At 39.5% G+C, this 20312-nt stretch overlaps 1 protein-coding gene across 4 annotated transcripts in view; it reads left to right on the top strand.

The window, feature by feature from the left end:
• The first annotated feature begins 13282 nt into the window (after nucleotides 1–13282).
• Nucleotides 13283–20312, top strand: part of LOC133645280 (general transcription and DNA repair factor IIH helicase subunit XPB) — a 66716-nt gene continuing 59686 nt past the window's right edge. For 3 of the 4 annotated variants that reach the window (XM_062040166.1, XM_062040168.1, XM_062040169.1), the window contains exons 1-6: nucleotides 13283–13436; nucleotides 13673–13872; nucleotides 13952–14188; nucleotides 14274–14323; nucleotides 16222–16357; nucleotides 17103–17273. In XM_062040166.1, coding sequence (XP_061896150.1) covers nucleotides 13409–13436; nucleotides 13673–13872; nucleotides 13952–14188; nucleotides 14274–14323; nucleotides 16222–16357; nucleotides 17103–17273 — 822 coding nt within the window. In that variant the 5' untranslated portion in view covers nucleotides 13283–13408. The remainder of the gene's footprint in view (nucleotides 13437–13672; nucleotides 13873–13951; nucleotides 14189–14273; nucleotides 14324–16221; nucleotides 16358–17102; nucleotides 17274–20312) is intronic. The other variant, XM_062040167.1, reaches the window with a different exon arrangement.

Raw genomic sequence — 20312 nt, 5'->3', positions numbered from 1 at the left:
CATAACAACTAACAAGACATCATGGCGGAGCCAGAAGCTGAGTTTCTTAACATATATAAATATATTCGCACTACTTTTTTTTTGTCGAGCACAAAGAAAATAACATTTTAGTTAAATGTAAGTTGCGTCTTGGATCAAAGATCCCATCTACTTAAAGTTAAAGTAAAAGTGCCAATGATTGTCACACACACACTAGGTGTGGCAAAATTATTTTCTGCATTTGACCCATCACCCTTGATCACCCCCTGGGAGGTGAGGGGAGCAGTGAGCAGCAGCGGTGACCGCGCCCGGGAATACTGCCTAAAACAGCAATTCAAATCTGCTGAAACAGCTACAAAAGCAACATCCTTCGACGAAGCTGGTAAAGAGAGACACAAACTCCGATGCCACTTCAGCTCCACTTAAGGATTTTAACGGAGGGACTGCTAGCCAGGACAACATTGATAGAGCCATTGCAGCGTATGTGCTAGAAGACATGCAGGCTATTTCTACAGTGGAGTCACCCGCTTTCAGGCAGCTAATTAGCATGATACCGGCGTGAAACAGCAAATGGCACGGAAAACATGTTCCAAGTATCTGGACAGTGAGTACATAAACATGAAAAGCGAGCTAAAGAAGACACTCCAAACTCTGCCTCTGCTCATCATCCATCACTGAAGGTCACACACTCTGTCAATTTTCTTATATACTCTTTCATTCTAGACTTCTAAAGTGGTTGATTATCTCACTCTAAATGTATAGACTATTAAGTTTGCAAACATAAAGAGGGATCCTAGTGGGCCAGGCCAATCTTTCTTTTTCTCTAAACTAAAACTGGGGAAATGCATAGAGTGTTCTGGGCTTCAGTACAGTGTTGATCTCCTGCATATATGATTTTATTTCCGAATTCCTTGAGAGAGAAAAATGCCTGGTTAGGCTTTGTGTATGTCATGTGTGCCTTCCTTGGGTGAAGCCAGGTTTATAGCTATGTTGTTATTATGCTGTTTGTTACTTATGTATGTTATGTTGCAGCTATTTAAAATAGTTTTGTCAATTTGTTCTGGCCTGAAATAAATTGGCCCTTTGAAACATATATTTGTCTTTGTATGCACATTGCTTAACAGAGTTCAGTGATGCAAATGCATGTCAAGTTGATCAACAGATTGTCTTATTCTCCAGTGCAATGACAGTACTGAAATGAAGGCTAAAAGGGCATTAATGGGAGCCTTAAAAAAAAAAAGAAAAAAAAAAAGAAGTAACTAAATAGTTACTTTTCACAGTAACGCATTACTTTTTGGTGTAAGTAACTGAGTTAGTAACTGAGTTACTTTTTAAATAAAGTAACTAGCAGAGGTGTGGACTCGAGTCACATGACTTGGACTCGAGTCAGACTCGAGTCATGAATTTGATGACTTTGGACTCGACTTGACAAAATGTAAAGAGACTTGCAACTCGACTTAGACTTTAACATCAATGACTTGTGACTTCACTTGGACTTGAGCCTTTTGACTTGACATGACTTGCTACTTTCCCCAAAACCCAAAGATTAAAAAGTTATTTGGGAGCGCGCCGCTCCGTATTTTTCCTTTTCTTCGTCTGTGTCTATCAGCGTGTTGTTCCTGTCAGCTGGTGTGCTCTCAGTACAACAGCCAATCAAATTAGATCTACGCTGTTTTCATCCCACAGCTCTCATCCAATCAAATTGCAGGACAACCAATGAAGAAGAATTGTCAAACAATGCGGCAGTGAGAAACAATTATGCCAAAGTTAATTTCGTTTGGGTATTAAAACTACGACTCGGTCAACAAAAAACGAATAGCCCTATGCAAATCATGCAGTTGGAATATTATAGACGGAGACGTAACAACTTCCAACTTCTTTCGACATTTGAAGATGCACAAAGAAGGGTAAGTTTTGAATGTAAGCTAACGTTTATTGGCTAAGTAACGTGACTTTTATTTGCTGTGTAGTTAAATCAGTGAGGCTGTAAACTCACTGCTAACGTTATAACCATAGACACCTTATAAGGGTACGCAGCATCGCGCGCTACTGCCTACAGGCGCAGACGAGACGTGGGGCCGCCATCTTGGAGTGGTGATCCGCTCCACTAGTGCAATTCATTTGGCAGGAGCAATGAACTGTCAGTGCATTTAATTCATTTTACCTCACTGAATACCACTGATTTTCACGCGCTTTTTTGTTATATGTGTAGCTATGATAAAGGACACATGTTTTGGCGTGTTTTATTATTCATAGTTTTCTTAACAGTAATATAATATTCTTATACGCTATAAGTGACCAGACGTCCGAGATCAAAACTGGGAAAATAATCCCAGAGAAAGGGGAAAAAAACGGTCAGCTATTTTTAAATTGAAGAAATAATATGATTAGGTTATATATACATGCGTATATCCTACATAAACAATGTATGAATACATTAGATATCTATTTATCTTATAGACTGTATCTCTGTTGCTGCAGCAGCAGAGAGTTTATTCTGTCTTGACACTTTGTATTGATATTTTGTATTACATTCTTCCCTTAAATGATCATGTTTACAGTCATTGTTTTATATGTATTTTTTATGTATGTCGCTTTTGGATAAAAGCGTCTGCCAAATACTTCAACATAAACATATATAAACACCTGTAAGTCTTTATATCAGCTAAAACCACCAATCTGTTTCACTGGATTCAGAATAAAACCAAATTCTGTTTTACCCAACAATGTTAGTATTTGAATATTGTTACTTGAAGACTTATTCCTGATTACAATTATACTGTTAAGAAAGTATTGTCTTATATTTTGCCTAAAATGAGAATGCATCATAATCAGTGGCGGCTGGTGAATTTTGTTTTAGGTGGGGCTGAAAGTTTGTAAACCAAACCCATGTAGGGGGGTCATCCTCCCCCAGAAGATTTCTTTGTGATTTTCACATACAAATATTAAAGATCTTTGCTCCTTCTCAACTCTGTGGTAATATTATTTTCATAAAATACAACCAATAGTACATTAATGTTAAATCTTACTTGTGAAAAGTAATCACCCGATTTCTATTTTCAACAGTCCGCTCATTTGAGTTGGAAAACGCTGAACACCATCTTTGTTTTCTACCTGTCAACTGACAGTTTAGGCTGCTCGCCGGCTCCTCATCACCACTTCAAGATGGCGGCCAAATTGCTCGTGTCACAGCAGCCAATGCTGCGTCTACTTATAAGATGTCTGTGGTTATAACGTCATTGCAAACACGGCAATATGTTGCGTCCACTGCAGTTCGCTACCTTATTCATACTTTTTGTCAAGTGATTTTTTTTAAGCAGGGTTGCATGAGGTACCTATACATAACGTTACGTTAGTCAATGTATCACACACAGTAACGTAACGTTAGACGGCGATCAGCAGCACCGCGTATTTTAGCCACCTACAAAAACACAAACATAGTCAAATAAAGGTCAGTTAAAATGTATACTATATTAAGAATATGTGAACATATTGCATAGGGCCCTGACATCTAAAAAGTACAACTCTGTTCATTGTTTTGTTCATGTTTTTGTTATATTTTTCATATGTACGCACACATCAACACACATACAGTATGAGATGAGATCAATGAGATAAGGTAAGAACAGGATAGAAACTGCTGTGGAACTACCGGTAGTTACAATGCAATGTGCCAAGGAAATACAATGTTAAAGGCCTACTGAAAGCCACTACTACCGACCACGCAGTCTGATAGTTTATATATCAATGATGAAATCTTAACATTGCAACACATGCCAATACGGCCGGGTTAACTTATAAAGTGCAATTTTAAATTTCCCGCTAAACTTCCGGTTCGAAGCGCCTCTGAGGGTTGACGTATGCGTGTGACGTCAATCATTGAAACGGAAGTATTCGGACACCATTGAAGTCAATACGAAATAGCTCTGTTTTCATCTCATTATTCCACAGTATTCTGGACATCTGTGTTGGTGAATCTGTTGCAATTTGTTCATTGCATTATGGAGAAAGAAGCTGAGCAAGCAAAGAAGAAAGTTGTCGGTGCGAAGTGTCTATTTTGCGAGGGAAGTCAGCAACAACACGTACACAGCCGGCGCTTCTTTGTTTACATTCCCGAAAGATGCAGTCAAGATGGAAGAACTCGGACAACAGAGACTCTTACCAGGAGGACTTTGATTTGGATACATAGTTGCGATAACGTGAGTACACAGCTGCGCTTCCAAACATTTGATCACTTGCTATAACTAGCTCGAGCTAGTAGCTAGGAGCTAGGAGCTAGCATTAGGATTAATTTGTGGCATATTAAATATAAGCCTGGTTGTGTTGTGGCTAATAGAGTATATATATGTCTTGTGTTTATTTATTGTTGTAGTCATTCCCAGCTGAATATCAGGTCCCACCCGCGCGCTTCCAAACATTTGATTGCTTGCCCGTACGTGCGTGTCATGTACGTAACTTTGATTAAATATATAAGCTTTATGAACCTTGGGTTAGGTGAACGGTTGTTTGGGCTGAGTGAGTGTGTGTGTTATGCAGGTGTTTGAATTGTATTGGCGGGTTATATATACGGGATCCCGTCCATATTACCCGCTCGAGCTATAACTAGCTCGAGCTAGTAGCTAGTAGCTAGGAGCTAGGAGCTAGCATAACAAACACCTAGGTGTTTTTATGCGGGATTAATATGTGGCATATTAAATATAAGCCTGGTTGTGTTGTGGCTAATAGAGTATATATATGTCTTGTGTTTATTTACTGTTGTAGTCATTCCCAGCTGAATATCAGGTCCCACCCGCGCGCTTCCAAACATTTGATTGCTTGCCAGTACGTGCGTGTCATGTACGTAACTTTGATTAAATATATAAGCTTTATGAACCTTGGGTTAGGTGAACGGTTGTTTGGGCTGAGTGAGTGTGTGTGTTGTGCAGGTGTTTGAATTGTATTGGCGGGTTATATATACAGGATCCCGTCCATATTACCCGCTGAGCTATAACTAGCTCGAGCTAGTAGCTAGGAGCTAGCATAACAAACACCTAGGTGTTTTTATGCGGGATTAATTTGTGGCATATTAAATATAAGCCTGGTTGTGTTGTGGCTAATAGAGTATATATATGTCTTGTGTTTATTTACTGTTGTAGTCATTTCTAGCTGAATATCAGGTCACCCCCAGCATCTTCCACTCCCCACTAGTCCTTCACTTGCACTTTCCTCATTTAAAAATATTTCATCCTCGCTCAAATTAATGGGGAAATCGTCGCTTTCTCGGTCCGAATCTCTCTCACTTCATGCGGCCATCATTGTAAACAATAGGGAACTTTGCGTATATGTTCAATTGACTACATCACGCTACTTCCGGTAGGGGCAAGCCTTTTTTTATCAGATACCAAAAGTTGCGATCTTTATCGTCGTTGTTCTATACTAAATCCTTTCAGCAAAAATATGGCAATATCGCGAAATGATCAAGTATGACACATAGAATAGATCTGCTATCCCCGTTTAAATAAAAAAAAGTCATTTCAGTAGGCCTTTAACACTTTTGTGCAAATAAGTACAGTTGCACTTGTTTTTTCAAATGTGTTTATTCTGTAAAGGAATGAGTTAAATGTTTAAAATGACTGGATAATAGTGCTATTATGAAGTGCAATGTCAGCACTATTTTTTTTCCTGCAATTTCAAATGCACTTGTTTTAATAAATAAATACAGCGTTTTAAAAGCATACACAATCTGTGTAAATATATTAGTCTGTGGTTAAAAGGACTTGAAAGGACTCGAAATTCAAAATGCAGGACTTGGGACTTGACTTGAGACTTTCCAGTCTTGACTTTGGACTTGACTCAGGACTTGCCTGTCTTGACTCGGGACTTGACTCGAGACTTGAGGGCAAAGACTTGAGACTTACTTGTGAGTTGCAAAGCAATGACTTGGTCCCACCTCTGGTAACTAGTAACTGTAACTAGTTACTGGTTTTCAGTAATTAACCCAACACTGCACACCAGTGGTCAAAATGTCAACCAGAAGCTTGCCAGAAGCTTGTGGATGGCTACCAAAGGCGCCTTATTGCAGAGAAACTTACCAAGGGACATGTAACCAAAAATTAACATTGCTGTATGTACACTTTACTTTTGACCCAGCAGATCTGGTCACATTTTCAGTTGACTCATAATACATCCATAAAAGAACCAAACTTCATGAATTTTTTTTTGTGACCAACAAGTATGGGCTCCAATCACTCTATCACAAAAAAAATAAGAGTTGTAGAAATGATTGGAAACTCACTTTTTACAACGATATATATATATATACTGGTGTATATATATATATATATATACACTACCGTTCAAAAGTTTGGGGTCACCCAAGCAATTTTGTGGAATAGCCTTCATTTCTAAGAACAAGAATAGACTGGCGAGTTTCAGATGAAATTTCTCTTTTTCTGGCCATTTTGAGCGTTTAATTGACCCCACAAATGTGATGCTCCAGAAACTCAATCTGCTCAAAGGAAGGTCAGTTTTGTAGCTTCTGTAACGAGCTAAACTGTTTTCAGATGTGTGAACATGATTGCACAAGGTTTTTCTAATCATCAATTAGCCTTCTGAGCAAATGAGCAAACACATTGTACCATTAGAACACTGGAGTGATATTTGCTGGAAATGGGCCTCTATACACCTATGTAGATATTGCACCAAAAATCAGACATTTGCAGGTAGAATAGTCATTTACCACATTAGCAATGTATAGAGTGTATTTCTTTAAAGTTAAGACTAGTTTAAAGTTATCTTCATTGAAAAGTTTTTTTTTTTTTTTTTTTTTTTTTTTAATATATTTTATTAATATTATTATTATTATTATGTATTTATTTATTTTATTTATTTATTCCCCTACCTCAGGGGGGGGACTCGGCGGGGCCGTTGCTGGTTGTTCCATCTCCATCGTTGGGGTCCCTGCGGGTGGGGTGGGTGGTTCCTGTGGCCCCGTGCTGGGTGGTCCTGTGGCGGCCGGCTTGGGTGGGGTGGCCGTGGGCTGGCCTCGCCGCGCTCTCCGTGGGTGGGTGGGGGGGGGGGGGGGCTCGTGGGGGCCCTGTTGCCGGTGGGGCGGGGGCGGTCCTCCCGTCCGGTTGCGGGGGGTCTCCGGGCCCCTCGGGCGGGGCGTCCCGCCTTTCTGTCCGTGTGGGGTGTGGTCTCTCGCTGGCTTGGGGTCTGGCTGCCCCCTGTTTTTCTCGTGCCTTGTCCTCTGCCGGGTGCGTCTGTCTGCGGCCTGCTGCTGGCCCTTGTGGGCGGCACGGTGGGCCAGGCTCTGGGGTTCCTGTCGCTGTCCGGCTTGGCTGCGTGGGGGCGGTGGCCCCTGGTTCCCTGGGCACCACACCTACTGTTTGTGGGATGGGTTCTCGGGGAGGCTGAGGCCGTACTCTGGCTCCCGCACACACTGGGAGTCAAATGTATTGTACATGCAAATTCACATATACTCACACACATACATACAGAAATACATAGGTACCTACGCTCCCACATACATATACAAATAAATACAGTACATATTTACACACTCAAAGTTCGTACATCCACACGCACATTCATTATACAAACATACTGTATACACATACTGTACATATACATTCACTGTAAAAACATACATGTACACATACTGTACATATACACTCACTGTACAAACACACACATACACATACTACACATACATTCACTGTACAAACACACACATACGTATACTGTACATATACATTCACTGTACAAACACACATATACACATACTGTACATATACATTCACTGTTCAAACACACATATACACATACTGTACATATACATTCGCTGTACACACATATACACATACTGTACATATACATTCACTGTACAAGCACACATACACATACTGTACATATACAAGTACATATGCACACATACACTCATGCACATAATCACGTTTCATCAAACATATATTAACGTTGTTGCCCTAGGGTAAACTGGGTATAACACATGGCACACTGAAAAAGCTTAACCTATTGTTACTATAACAATCTACAAGGTTAATGTAGGTTGCTTCTCTTTCTTCCCCTCCATTTTTCTGCATTCTTTTGTATCTCAAGTTATCATTACGTATATGTATTGTTGCATTTGAACAATTGTATTGTTGATAATAAAGGTAAAGTACTGGTATTGTTTATTATCAATAGCACTATTTCTATTGGTATTCATATTGCTCCATTTTTAGTGTAATAATGCTCATTGTCATTTCTGTATTTTTTTTTAAAATTTTCGCTAACTGCTTATTTGCTATTACTTTTACCATCATATTTGTACATGTCGTATTTGCTGATGTTGCTCTGTTGTTGTTGTTGTTGTTGTTGTTGTGTTTGCTGTTGTTGTTTTTGTCTCTCTGTCTAATCCCCCTCTTGTCCCCACAATTCCCCCCTCTGTCTTCCTTTTTCTCTCTTTCTATCCCCTCCTTCTCCGGCCCGGCTGCACCAAATGATAATATAAATACATTTAATAAAGTCAAAATACAAGTAAGGCAACAAGAGAAGTATCCTACACTTCTCTTTTGTAAAGTAAATCTGAACAGCCGAAATGGGCATCTACATCTGCTATATGATTTGCTAAAAAAAAAAAAAAAAAAAAAAGAAAAGTACAGTGCTTTTCCTTAAAAAATAAGGACATTTCAATGTGACCCCAAACTTTTGAACGGTAGTCAGTGGCGTGCAGTCAGTAGAGGCAGGGGAGGCGGGGCCTCACCTGCCATCATGGAAAGAAAAAAAATGTAAAAATAAAAAAAATAAAATGTAATAGTTATATGTATCTAGGATTCCGTCCTGGTCGTGGAACAACTGACCAACTCTTTACGCTTGCGGGAATCCTGGAGAGGGCCTGGGAGTATGCCTATCCAGTCTACATGTGTTTTGTGGATTTGGAGAAGGCATATGACCGCGTCCCTCGGGAGATCTTGTGGGAGGTGCTGAGGGAGTACGGAGTGAGGGGAACCCTGTTGAGGGCCATCCAATCTCTGTACAACCAAAGCGAGAGTTGTGTCCGGGTGCTTGGATGTAAGTCGGATCCGTTTCCAGGGGGGGTTGGTCTCCGCCAGGGCTGCGCTCTGTCACCTATCCTGTTTGTGATTTTCATGGACAGGATTTCTAGGCGGAGTCGTGGCCAAGGCGGAGAGGGTATACGTCTCGGGGGGCTAAAGGTTGCGTCACTGCTGTTTGCAGATGATGTGGTCCTGATGGCACCTTCGGTTCGTGACCTTCAGCTCTCACTGGATCGGTTCGCAGCCGAGTGTTCAGCGGCTGGAATGAGGATCAGCATCTCCAAATCTGAGGCCATGGTTCTCAGCAGGAAACCGATGATTTGTACAGTCCGGGTAGGGGACAGGACTCTGTCCCAGGTGGAGGAGTTTAAGTATCTCGGGGTCTTGTTCACGAGTGAGGGAAAGATGGAGAAGGAAATCAGCCGGAGAATCGGAGCAGCTGGGGCAGTATTGCAGTCTCTCTGCCGCACTGTTGTGACGAAACGGGAGCTGAGCCAGAAGGCAAAGCTCTCGGTCTACCGAGCTATCTACATTCCTACTCTCACCTATGGTCATGAAGTGTGGGTAATGACCGAAAGAATAAGATCGCGGATACAAGCGGCCGAAATGAGTTTCCTCAGAAGGGTGGCTGGCATCTCCCTTAGAGATAGGGTGAGAAGTGCAGTCACCCGAGAGAGACTCGGAGTAGAGCCGCTGCTCCTTCGCTTGGAAAGGAGCCAGCTTAGGTGGTTCGGGCATCTCGTGCGGATGCCTCACGAGCGTCTCCCTAGGGAGGTCCTCGTTGCACGTCCCACTGGGAGGAGGCCCCGCGGCAGGCCAAGGACCAGATGGGGGGATTACATCTCCTCTCTGGCCTGGGAACGCTTCGGGATTCCCCAGGGGGAAGTCGCAAATGTTGCTCTGGAGAGGGAAGTCTGGGGGTCTTTGCTGGAGCTGCTGTCCCCGCGACCCGATTCCGGATAAGCGGTTGAAGATGGATGGATGGATATGTATCTAGTGATTATACTAAAGTTATTTTCCATTTAACTTCACCAGTTTTAGATTATTTTTATTTCTATTTTCACATTTGCCGTTCAAATACTGAGAAGAGACGGTGCGGTGATCAGCAGCCAGTTGAGGCACATCACTCAGTTGTGCCTCCACATGGATTGTGCCAATGACTCAGCTAACTGCTGGCCTGCTGTGCAGTGAGACCGTATTGCTATATGAATTATATTATACATTTCCATAGTTTAGTTAGCTGAGGTATATAATGTACAGTGTATTTTGTCAACAACTGTATGTGTGTAACGTATTTTTTGTGCTGAGCATTCATAAAACTGCTGCAAAAGACGTCCTGGCTGAGGCTCACAGTAATCCGGCCTCCTGGTGGTAGAGGGCGGTAGTGATCCCAGAGATCATTCCTCGGCCGCAGAAGAAGAAGAAAAAAAGTTAGCAATACGTGCAGCGATTGTTTATTTCCTCTCGCCTGAACTTTTATTAAAAACATGGAGGATTACATATGTAAAATAAAACAGTTTTCTAAACTGGACTTTCAATCGAAGCAGCAGGTAATAATTAAAGGTAGACCAACGCCGGAGCTAAAAGGTTTGCTTTTGACTTCGGGACAGAAGACCCGTTCTTTTCAAACGGCGTGGTACACACGCAAAGGCTGGCTGTGTGGATGTCCAGCAAGAAAGGTAAGACCATAATAATGTTTTTTTAATTAAATGTGCTCTTTTGTGTGCTACAGTTTGTATGTGAAAAGAATGCTGGTATGAGCTTTTAAACATAACCCGTTAACTGCTGCCAATCACATGGTGAATAAGATACTCTTTAGCAGGGGTGTCCAAAGTGCGGCCCGGGGGCCATTTGCGGCCCGCAGCTAATTGTTTACCGGCCCGCCACACATTCTGGAAATACTATTGTAAAAAAAAAAAGATCATTAAAAAAAGTGGAATGAGGCGAAATCTAACGAAAAAAGTTGCAATGTTGACACAAAGCTGCCATGCAGGCTGTTCTTTTTCTTTTGTCTTTCTTCATTTTTCTTTTTTTGCCATTGCTCAAAAAAAATATACAATGACAAGAAATCCATGTTATAATGAATTATTTTCAGGGCTCCAATTACTTCAAATATTTCACTTTAAAATGTTTTATGTGGTACATATTGCATATATTGTGTAGTAGCCATATAAAAACATCAAAGTTTTCTTTGACAAAAGCGTTTCTTTGACAAAAGCGCATAAAACAAACAAAATAATAGTTCCAGCATAAAATGGACAGATATATCTGAAGTTGATCTCGAAACTTAAGTGTTGAAAGTAAAAGAAAAACCTAATAAAAATGTATCACTTTATGAGTGGGGCAGCAAACTCAAAAAAAATAAAAATAATCCGACTTATTTTTTACATTTTAATGACTGAGACCCTTTATGGTCCCCGGGACCCCTAAAGGTAAAATAAACAAAAAATGCATATATTTTGTTATGGTTTGAAAATGAAAAATATCAAAATGGCCACCACATGCTTTAATTTTTCCGTGTGCGGCCCTCAGTGGAAAAAGTTTGGACACCCCTGCTCTTTAGGGTTCATATGTTTGTAAATCTGACTGTGATGAAGTCAGTGCCTCACCAGCCATGGACCTCACCGCACGTCACTGATGTATATATATATATTAAATTAATTAAAGTACCAATGATTGTCACACACACACTAGGTGTGGTGAAATTTGTCCTCTGCATTTGACCCATCCCCTTGGGGAGCAGTGGGCAGCAGCGGCACACATATATATATATATATATATATATATATATATATATATATATATATATATATATATATATATATATATATATATATATATATATATATATATACATATATATATATATATATATATATATATATATATATATATATATATATAAATGTAACCGGTGGTCTTTTCCTCTGCGTTGTGTGGATTTTATGGAACACGACCGACACCATGGGTTGCTGCTCAGATGCACTTTACTGATAATACACAGAATACAATTGTTGTCAATAACTTTTTGCCATCGTCGAGTCCCTTCCCCGTTATCGAAGACAAAAGGGCATTATGTACAACAGTGAAATAAACATACCTGATAATACACAGAATACAATTGTTGTCAATAACTTTTTGCCATCATCGAGTCCCTACACAAATATAATACAGAACAAGAAAGTGAACTTAAGTTCTTAACAAGACAATATAATTTCTGTTGTCGCATGGACGCCTACCTTCCCCGTTATCGAAGACAAAAGGGAAGTTGGAAGGCGTGTCCAACGCATACAAAAAGACAGGTGTCACAGTAATTATTGCAGTAGGAGGGACAACGAGACAATGGTTTCACATTGACAAAACATTGAACATTATTCAGGTATTTACATGTAACTTACACATTTTGTGTAATTATAACAATAATAAAGCATTATAAAATACATTATTTACAAGACATAATTGACCCTGTTACATATATATATATATATATATATATATATATATATATATATATATATATATATATATATATATATATATATATATATATATATATATATATATATATATATATATATATATATATATATATATATATACATATGTGTGTGTGTGTGTACTTTCAGTATATAGGCAGCACAGTGGCACAGGGGTCGGTAAGTGTGCCTCACTATAAGAAGGTCCTGGGTTCTATCCCCGGGCTCGGTGTCTTTCTGTGTGGAGTTTGCATGTTCTCCCTGTGACAGCGTGGGTTTCCCTCCCGGTACTCCGAATTCTTCCCACCTCCTAAGACATGCACCTGGGGATAGGTTGATTGGCAACACTCAATTGGCCCTAGTGTGTGAATGGGAGTGCGATTGTTGTCTGTCTATCTGTGTTGACCCTGCGATGAACTGGCTACTTGTCCAGGGTGTACCCCGCCTTCTACCCGAATGCAGCTGGAATAAGCTCCAGGACCCCCCGCAACCCCGAAAGCGGTAGAAAATGGATGGATATATATATACTGTATGTATACATATTTATATTATTTATTTATCTATTTTTGGGGAAATACAAGTACATCTAAACTTAAGTACAGATATTCTGGATTGTATAGGGTGTGTGTATGTGTATCCATGGAGATATACATTTATCTAGTATAATTATTAATAATAAAGTATATAAGATAATACCCTAACTAGCCCACGCTCTATACTCCGGTACAGTAGGTGGCGGTATGCACTTTTTAAGTTACGGCTGCAACCTCCAAGACACTAAAAGAAGAAGGAAGTTTTGTTTTTAACTTCCGACTTCCGCAGCCGCACGTTATTGTCTCCACTACGTGTCTTTACAGCGAGCGACAGGTTTTAAAAGCTCATAAAAGAAAGCTTATAAACGCATCATACGCTGCTAAAATGGGTAAAAAGGAGAAAGGAGATCGAGGTGAGTTAGATCATACAGATAAGTCAGAGCTTGCTTGCTGTCAGTTAAACGTTCGTGACAGATGACTCAGCTAAAAGAGATGCTATTAGTGATGTACGCTGTTTAGTATTACTGTAGTTTAAATTGCCACGACATTGTCAATACGGCGTGTTCATATAAAACTGAATTTTGGTTTTACACGGTTACACCCCAAGAGTGTTGTAAATGTGTACATAATGTTATGGCTATGGCGACAGAGAAGAAGTCCAACAAGCGTTTCTATGAGGAGGAGGAAGACGAAGAAGAGGTGGTGGCTGGCAAACCGCAGGAACCCATACCTGCTGCTGCGGGGAAACAGGTGGATGAATCCACTACCAAGCTTGACGATTATGGAGCCAAAGATTATCGTGTTCAGATGATTCTGAAGAACGATAATTCCTCACGACCCCTCTGGGTGGTAAGACGTGTAATTTCGATTCTTTTAAATGAAGGAATTTTCTCAAGTGTTCTTTTATCCAAAATGTCCTTGTCTTCAGGCTCCTGATGGACATATATTTTTAGAAGCATTTTCACCAGTGTATAGGTATGCTCAGGATTTCTTGGTAGCCATCGCTGAACCGGTCTGCAGGCCTAACCATGTCCATGAGTACAAGTTAACAGCATATTCCCTGTATGCAGCAGTCAGTGTAGGGCTTCAGACTTCTGATATAGTGGAGTATCTACAGAAACTTAGTAAGACCTCCGTGCCTGAAGGAATTGTTCAGTTCATTAAGGTATGATCAGACATTGAAAAAATTGGTTGGTGGCAATTCTCTGTGTGAAACTAATATTATTATTAATATTATTGTTTTTTTTCAGCTCTGCACTGTGAGCTATGGAAAAGTCAAGCTGGTGCTCAAGCATAATAGGTACGTCACATAGAAGTATTTTGTTAATTTTAGGCATGGGATTTTTCCGTCTATAGTCGAAAATCCGTCATTTTTATCTCTGTAAAAATATGCAAAAAATATTTTCCGTTTTTCTTCTTTTTTTCCGACCTACAGTGTGTGTTAAAATCTTGATCCGTCTCTTTGCCATACCTGCCAACAACTACGGTTTTCTCATAATGAGTAAGTTTTTTTGATAAGCAAATGGTAAAAACTGCGGTTTTCCTTTAAAAATTATTAACTTAAAAATCGAAGCTAGGTGTAGCAAAGCAACTGACGGGCAAGGGAAAAAATACACGGGAAACATCAATGATGATTGGTTGGTTTACGTTTAAAAAAGTCCATGATTAGTTGGTTGTTTACTATAATGAGTCACGATTGGATAAGATTAGGGCAAAACATTACAGGCAGGCCAATCAGAGGCAAGATAGGGCGGGTCATCGAACCAGGAAGGGAAATCACAACAGACATCCCTAATGAGTCGCGCGAGTCGGAGAACAGAAGGGGTAATATTCAAGTGGGCGATTTATTTATTTTTTAAACTAGTGGAAGATGGCTGAGGGATTTCCTTAGATTTTTCTTTTAGCAATGTAGACGACGTCCAGGAAACCCACAATGCGTCTACTTGGCCACATTTGGACAAATGTATGCGTCTGGCTAAAACAATGGCCAACACATTAATTTTAGTTATTTACCATGTAAGCCCAAATCCAAACTGCTCTCGACATGGAAGACATGGAATACACATTTAAGAACACACATGATTGTGGAAGACATGTGATGACTTTTGCTACAGTATCGCCTGTCTAAATGTTACATTTCATTTTCATTGGTGTTTTACAACAAGACAGTAGCTGACATTTTGTTCATTATTTCTACTGTTTATATTTTGACATTGAATAGTTGAATAATTTTGAATCATAAACAACATGACTGCAAGATATTTGTTATTTCAAGCCATACATCACAAATGGCTATTGAGATAAATAAAGGCCATTAGCTAATAGAATAAACATTGTTTGAAGTCTTTGTGATTTTCGCATTTGGAGCAGTTAGAAGTGGAGAGGGAGTCGAAGAGACAGAAATTGGCTATAAAATCCAAGGCAGAATCCACTAAGGCAGAAACGAAAAGGAAAATGCAAGCTGCTCAGAAACGCCCCCCTTGTCCTCCATCAGGGCACCGCCCTGGACCTGCGGCCCCCAGACCCCCGGCTTATTCTCAGTCTTTTTCATTAAGTTCAAATCACATGCCTGTAATTTATTATTGTTGTTTCATGTTGCACTTTTTTACCAAGGGTCTGCCACCTCACAATTTAAATAGATTAAAAATCTACATGGGGTGCTATGATTTTTAAAAGATAACTAACGATTATAAATGCCTCTTTTTTCAAGTCTGCTTTAAACAAACCTTCTCCTGATTTCACAGATTTCAGTACGAGCAATTTAAATACAAATACATTATTTAGAAATGTTAAAAATGTTCAAACCAAATTCTTCTTCAAATAATTATTTTCCAAAGAAATGTGTAGGTTTAATTCAGTTGCGTCCTGTCAGTTGTATGTAGTTGTGGAATTTTTGAAGTGGATTAATGGATAGTTTTTTTGCTTTGGTGTGGTTGCAGTTTTGCAATTAAAGTGATTGTTGATCAACCATCTCCTTGTCATTCTTAACATCACAGTAGACGACTAGATGCTACAATACAATCCGTTATATAAAAATGTCTAGGCGACTGTTTTTGTTTCAGCCAAATTCCAGGTACTGCAATTGTGTTTGTGATTTCGCTATGAATAATGGATTTTTGAACATTTTCTAATTAATATTGATCACGATGTATCAGAACAGCACTGTTTTTTACCTGCGTGTTTGTACTTAACTTTTAGGTATTTTGTTGAGAGCACTTTTCCTGATGTGATTCAGCACCTCCTTCAGGACATTGTGATCCGAGAATGTCGCCTCCGTGCTGCAGATGGCACAGATGGCGAGCTTATTACTGAGGTCATCCACAGCAAGTCAGCGGTATGCTTTAATAAATTTTTTTTTTACGAAGTACTTATTTTAAATCTAGACCCAATAATACTCTTACATAAAGAATATCCAAGTCTATGAGAATGAACTGATGAAACGTACTTGGATGAGAGGTCAGCAAAACGTCTTCCTAAACAAACCAAACCGTCCAGTTGCGATCAATTGAATGCCCTGAGATTAGAAAATATATTGCATAATAATGACACAAGGAATGACATCTTTCATGGCAGAATGGGAACTTTCCCATTTTTCGGTTGTCTTATCAATAAATGCACGGTGGCACAGGGGTTAGTGCATGTGCCTCACAATACGAAGGGCCAGAGTAGTCCTGAGTTCAATGCCGGGCTCGGGATCTTACTGTGTGGAGTTTGCATGTTCTCCCCGTGACTGCGTGGGTTCCCTCCGGGTACTCCGGCTTCCTCCCACCGCCAAAGACATGCACCTGGGGATAGGTTGATAGGCAGCACTAAATTGGCCCTAGTGTGTGGATGTTGTCTATCTGTGTTGGCCCTGTGATGAGGTGGCGACTTGTCCAGGGTGTACCGTCGCCTTCCGCCCGAATGCAGCTGAGATAGCACCCAGCACCCCCCGTGACCCCAAAAGGGACAAGCGGTAGAAAATGGATGGAATGACATATTTCATGGCAGAATGGGAACTTTCCCATCTTTCGGTTGTCTTATCAATAAATTTACTTTTAATGAGGGAAATCAATTAACACTAGATATTTATTGAACAGATCTCCAAGTCTGTCGATGGAAAAGCAGGAGCTTCCACCTCACAGCAATCTGCTGATGGACAAACCTCAGGCCAGCAGGTGCCTGAGGACATCTTCAGCTACTATGAGCAGATGGATAAGGAGGAAGAGGAAGAGGAAGAGACTCAGACAGTGTCCTTTGAGATTCGACAGGTGCATGTTTGGATTTTTCTCCACATAATACAGTGTACTTATGTTGTTTGGGATTACTAGGCCAGGGCGATATATAGATTTTATTGATCAATTTGAGTTTTTTGTTGCAGACAATTTAAAAAAATAGAAAGTCAATGTTTTTTCTCCTCTTACCCCCATTAGGGGTAAGAGGAGAGTTTATGAGTTTATGTAACGAAATTTCGTTCTTATCTGTGCTGTAAAGTTCAAATTTGAATGACAATAAGAAGGAAGTCTAAGTCTATTAGCTTCCGTAGCCCTCGCTCGCCCCCTTAATTCCTTAGTGGAGGTAATTTTCTGACACACCAACAAGACATGGCTAATGCTAACAAGAGAGAAAGGTGTTGTGCTTTAAATTTGCGGCAACAGGCGTGGAACGAGTGATGGAACCCTGCAAAGATTCTTTAAAAAAGACAGAAGCACAACAAACTTATTCCAACATCTGAATCCGCATTGAGCTAGATAGGGGTTAATGCAACTTTTTATGAGGCAAACAAGACTGCAATAATAACGAGTTCCACCTAAGAAGCGGTGAAATTATTTACACACAAATTACCATGAATGATGATACCATATATGATGAGAAAGAAGAACAATGCACAGAGCGATCACTAAAGCAGTCGCTTTACACATCCAAACCAAACAGTTTATACTGCAAACTCTTGTGGAATTGTAACGCATTTCATCCTCAATATAGTGATATTACATGTGCAATGAAGTGTACATTGTTTTTAACATCAGTACACACTACAAGGAGCCCACGATACATTATGGATAAGCCTTCCGTTTATCCACTTACTAAAACTATGTAGTCATCTCAATGTTTTACTTGATTATTTATTTGAATACAGAATTATTTTATTTCAAGACAGAAGTTTTAGTTTGCATTTTATTGATCTGATTGATATTTATTACTTTTTTTTATGGTTATTGGTATACTTATTGATTTATTGGAGTTTATTCATCTACATGCAGCGTCGTACATTTTTGTGTACCAAAGTATTTTATTCAAGACAGAAGTTTTAAGTTTGCACTTTATTAATTGTCTGTGTTGGTGATTATTATTTATTTGCATGCAATATACAATGCTACATTTTTGTTTATGGAATTATTGTATTCAAGATGGAAATACTCCTTTCAGAGGAAGCTCTTAATTTAGTTCTTGAAAATCAAAATGTTTGTTTTGAATTATTTCTATCATTTGTATTCATTGGTTTCTTTAGGGAAAAAAAATCGGGGAAAAATGTGCACCAAAAAAAAAAAAAAAAAGTATATATATATATATATATATATATATATATATATATATATATATATATATATATACACATTACAAACCCCGTTTCCATATGAGTTGGGAAATTGTGTTAGATGTAAATATAAACGGAATACAATGATTTGCAAATCCTTTTTCAACCCATATTCAATTGAATGCACTACAAAGACAAGATATTTGATGTTCAAACTCATAAACTTTATTTTTTTTTTGCAAATAATAATTAACTTAGAATTTCATGGCTGCAACACGTGCCAAAGTAGTTGGGAAAGGGCATGTTCACCACTGTGTTACATCACCTTTTCTTTTAACAACACTCAATAAACGATTGGGAACTGAGGAAACTAATTGTTGAAGCTTTGAAAGTGGAATTCTTTCCCATTTTTGTTTTATGTAGAGCTACAGTCGTTCAACAGTCCGGGGTCTCCGCTGTCGTATTTTACGCTTCATAATGCGCCACACATTTTCGATGGGAGACAGGTCTGGACTGCAGGCGGGCCAGGAAAGTACCCACACTCTTTTTTTACGAAGCCACGCTGTTGTAACACGTGCTGAATGTGGCTTGGCATTGTCTTGCTGAAATAAGGAGGGGCGTCCATGAAAAAGACGGCGCTTAGATGGCAGCATATGTTGTTCCAAAACCTGTATGTACCTTTCAGCATTAATGGTGCCTTCACAGATGTGTAAGTTACCCATGCCTTGGGCACTAATGCACCCCCATACATCACAGATGCTGGCTTTTGAACTTTGCGTCGATAACAGTCTGGATGGTTCGCTTCCCCTTTGGTCCGGATGACACGATGTCGAATATTTCCAAAAACAATTTGAAATGTGGACTCGTCAGACCACAGAACACTTTTCCACTTTGCATCAGTCCATCTTAGATGATCTTGGGCCCAGAGAAGCCGGGGGCGTTTCTGGATGTTTTTGATAAATGGCTTTCGCTTTGCATAGTAGAGCTTTAACTTGCACTTACAGATGTAGCGACCAACTGTAGTTACTGACAGTGGTTTTCTGAAGTGTTCCTGAGCCCATGTGGTGATATCCTTTAGAGATTGATGTCGGTTTTTGATACAGTGCCGTCTGAGGGATCGAAGGTCACTGTCATTCAATGTTGGTTTCCGGCCATGCCGCTTACGTGGAGTGATTTCTCCAGATTCTTTGAACCTTTTGATGATATTTTGGACCGTAGATGTTGAAATCCCTAAATTTCTTGCAATTGCACTTTGAGAAACATTGTTCTTAAACTATTTGAGTATTTTCTCACGCAGTTGTGGACAAAGGGGTGTACCTCGCCCCATCCTTTCTTGTGAAAGACTGAGCATTTTTTGGGAAGCTGTTTTTATACCCAATCATGGCACCCACCTGTTCCCAATTAACCTGCACACCTGTGGGATGTTCCCAATAAGTGTTTGATGAGCATTCCTCAACTTTATCAGTATTTATTGCCACCTTTCCCAACTTCTTTGTCACGTGTTGCTGGCATCAAATTCTAAAATGAATGATTATTTGCAAAAAACATTTTTTTTATCAGTTTGAACATCAAATATGTAGTTTTTGTAGCATATTTATCTGGATATGGGTTAAAAATGATTTGCAAATCATTGTATTCCGTTTATATTTACATATAACACAATTTCCCAACTCATATGGAAACGGGGTTTGTATATATATATATTCCGTTTATATTTACATCTAACACAATTTCCCAACTCATATGGAAACGGGGTTTGTATATATATATA

This window comes from Entelurus aequoreus, unplaced genomic scaffold, assembly GCF_033978785.1.
Source record: "Entelurus aequoreus isolate RoL-2023_Sb unplaced genomic scaffold, RoL_Eaeq_v1.1 HiC_scaffold_29, whole genome shotgun sequence".
NCBI lineage: Eukaryota > Metazoa > Chordata > Actinopteri > Syngnathiformes > Syngnathidae > Entelurus > Entelurus aequoreus.
This window is presented reverse-complemented; position numbering and strand designations above follow the sequence as displayed.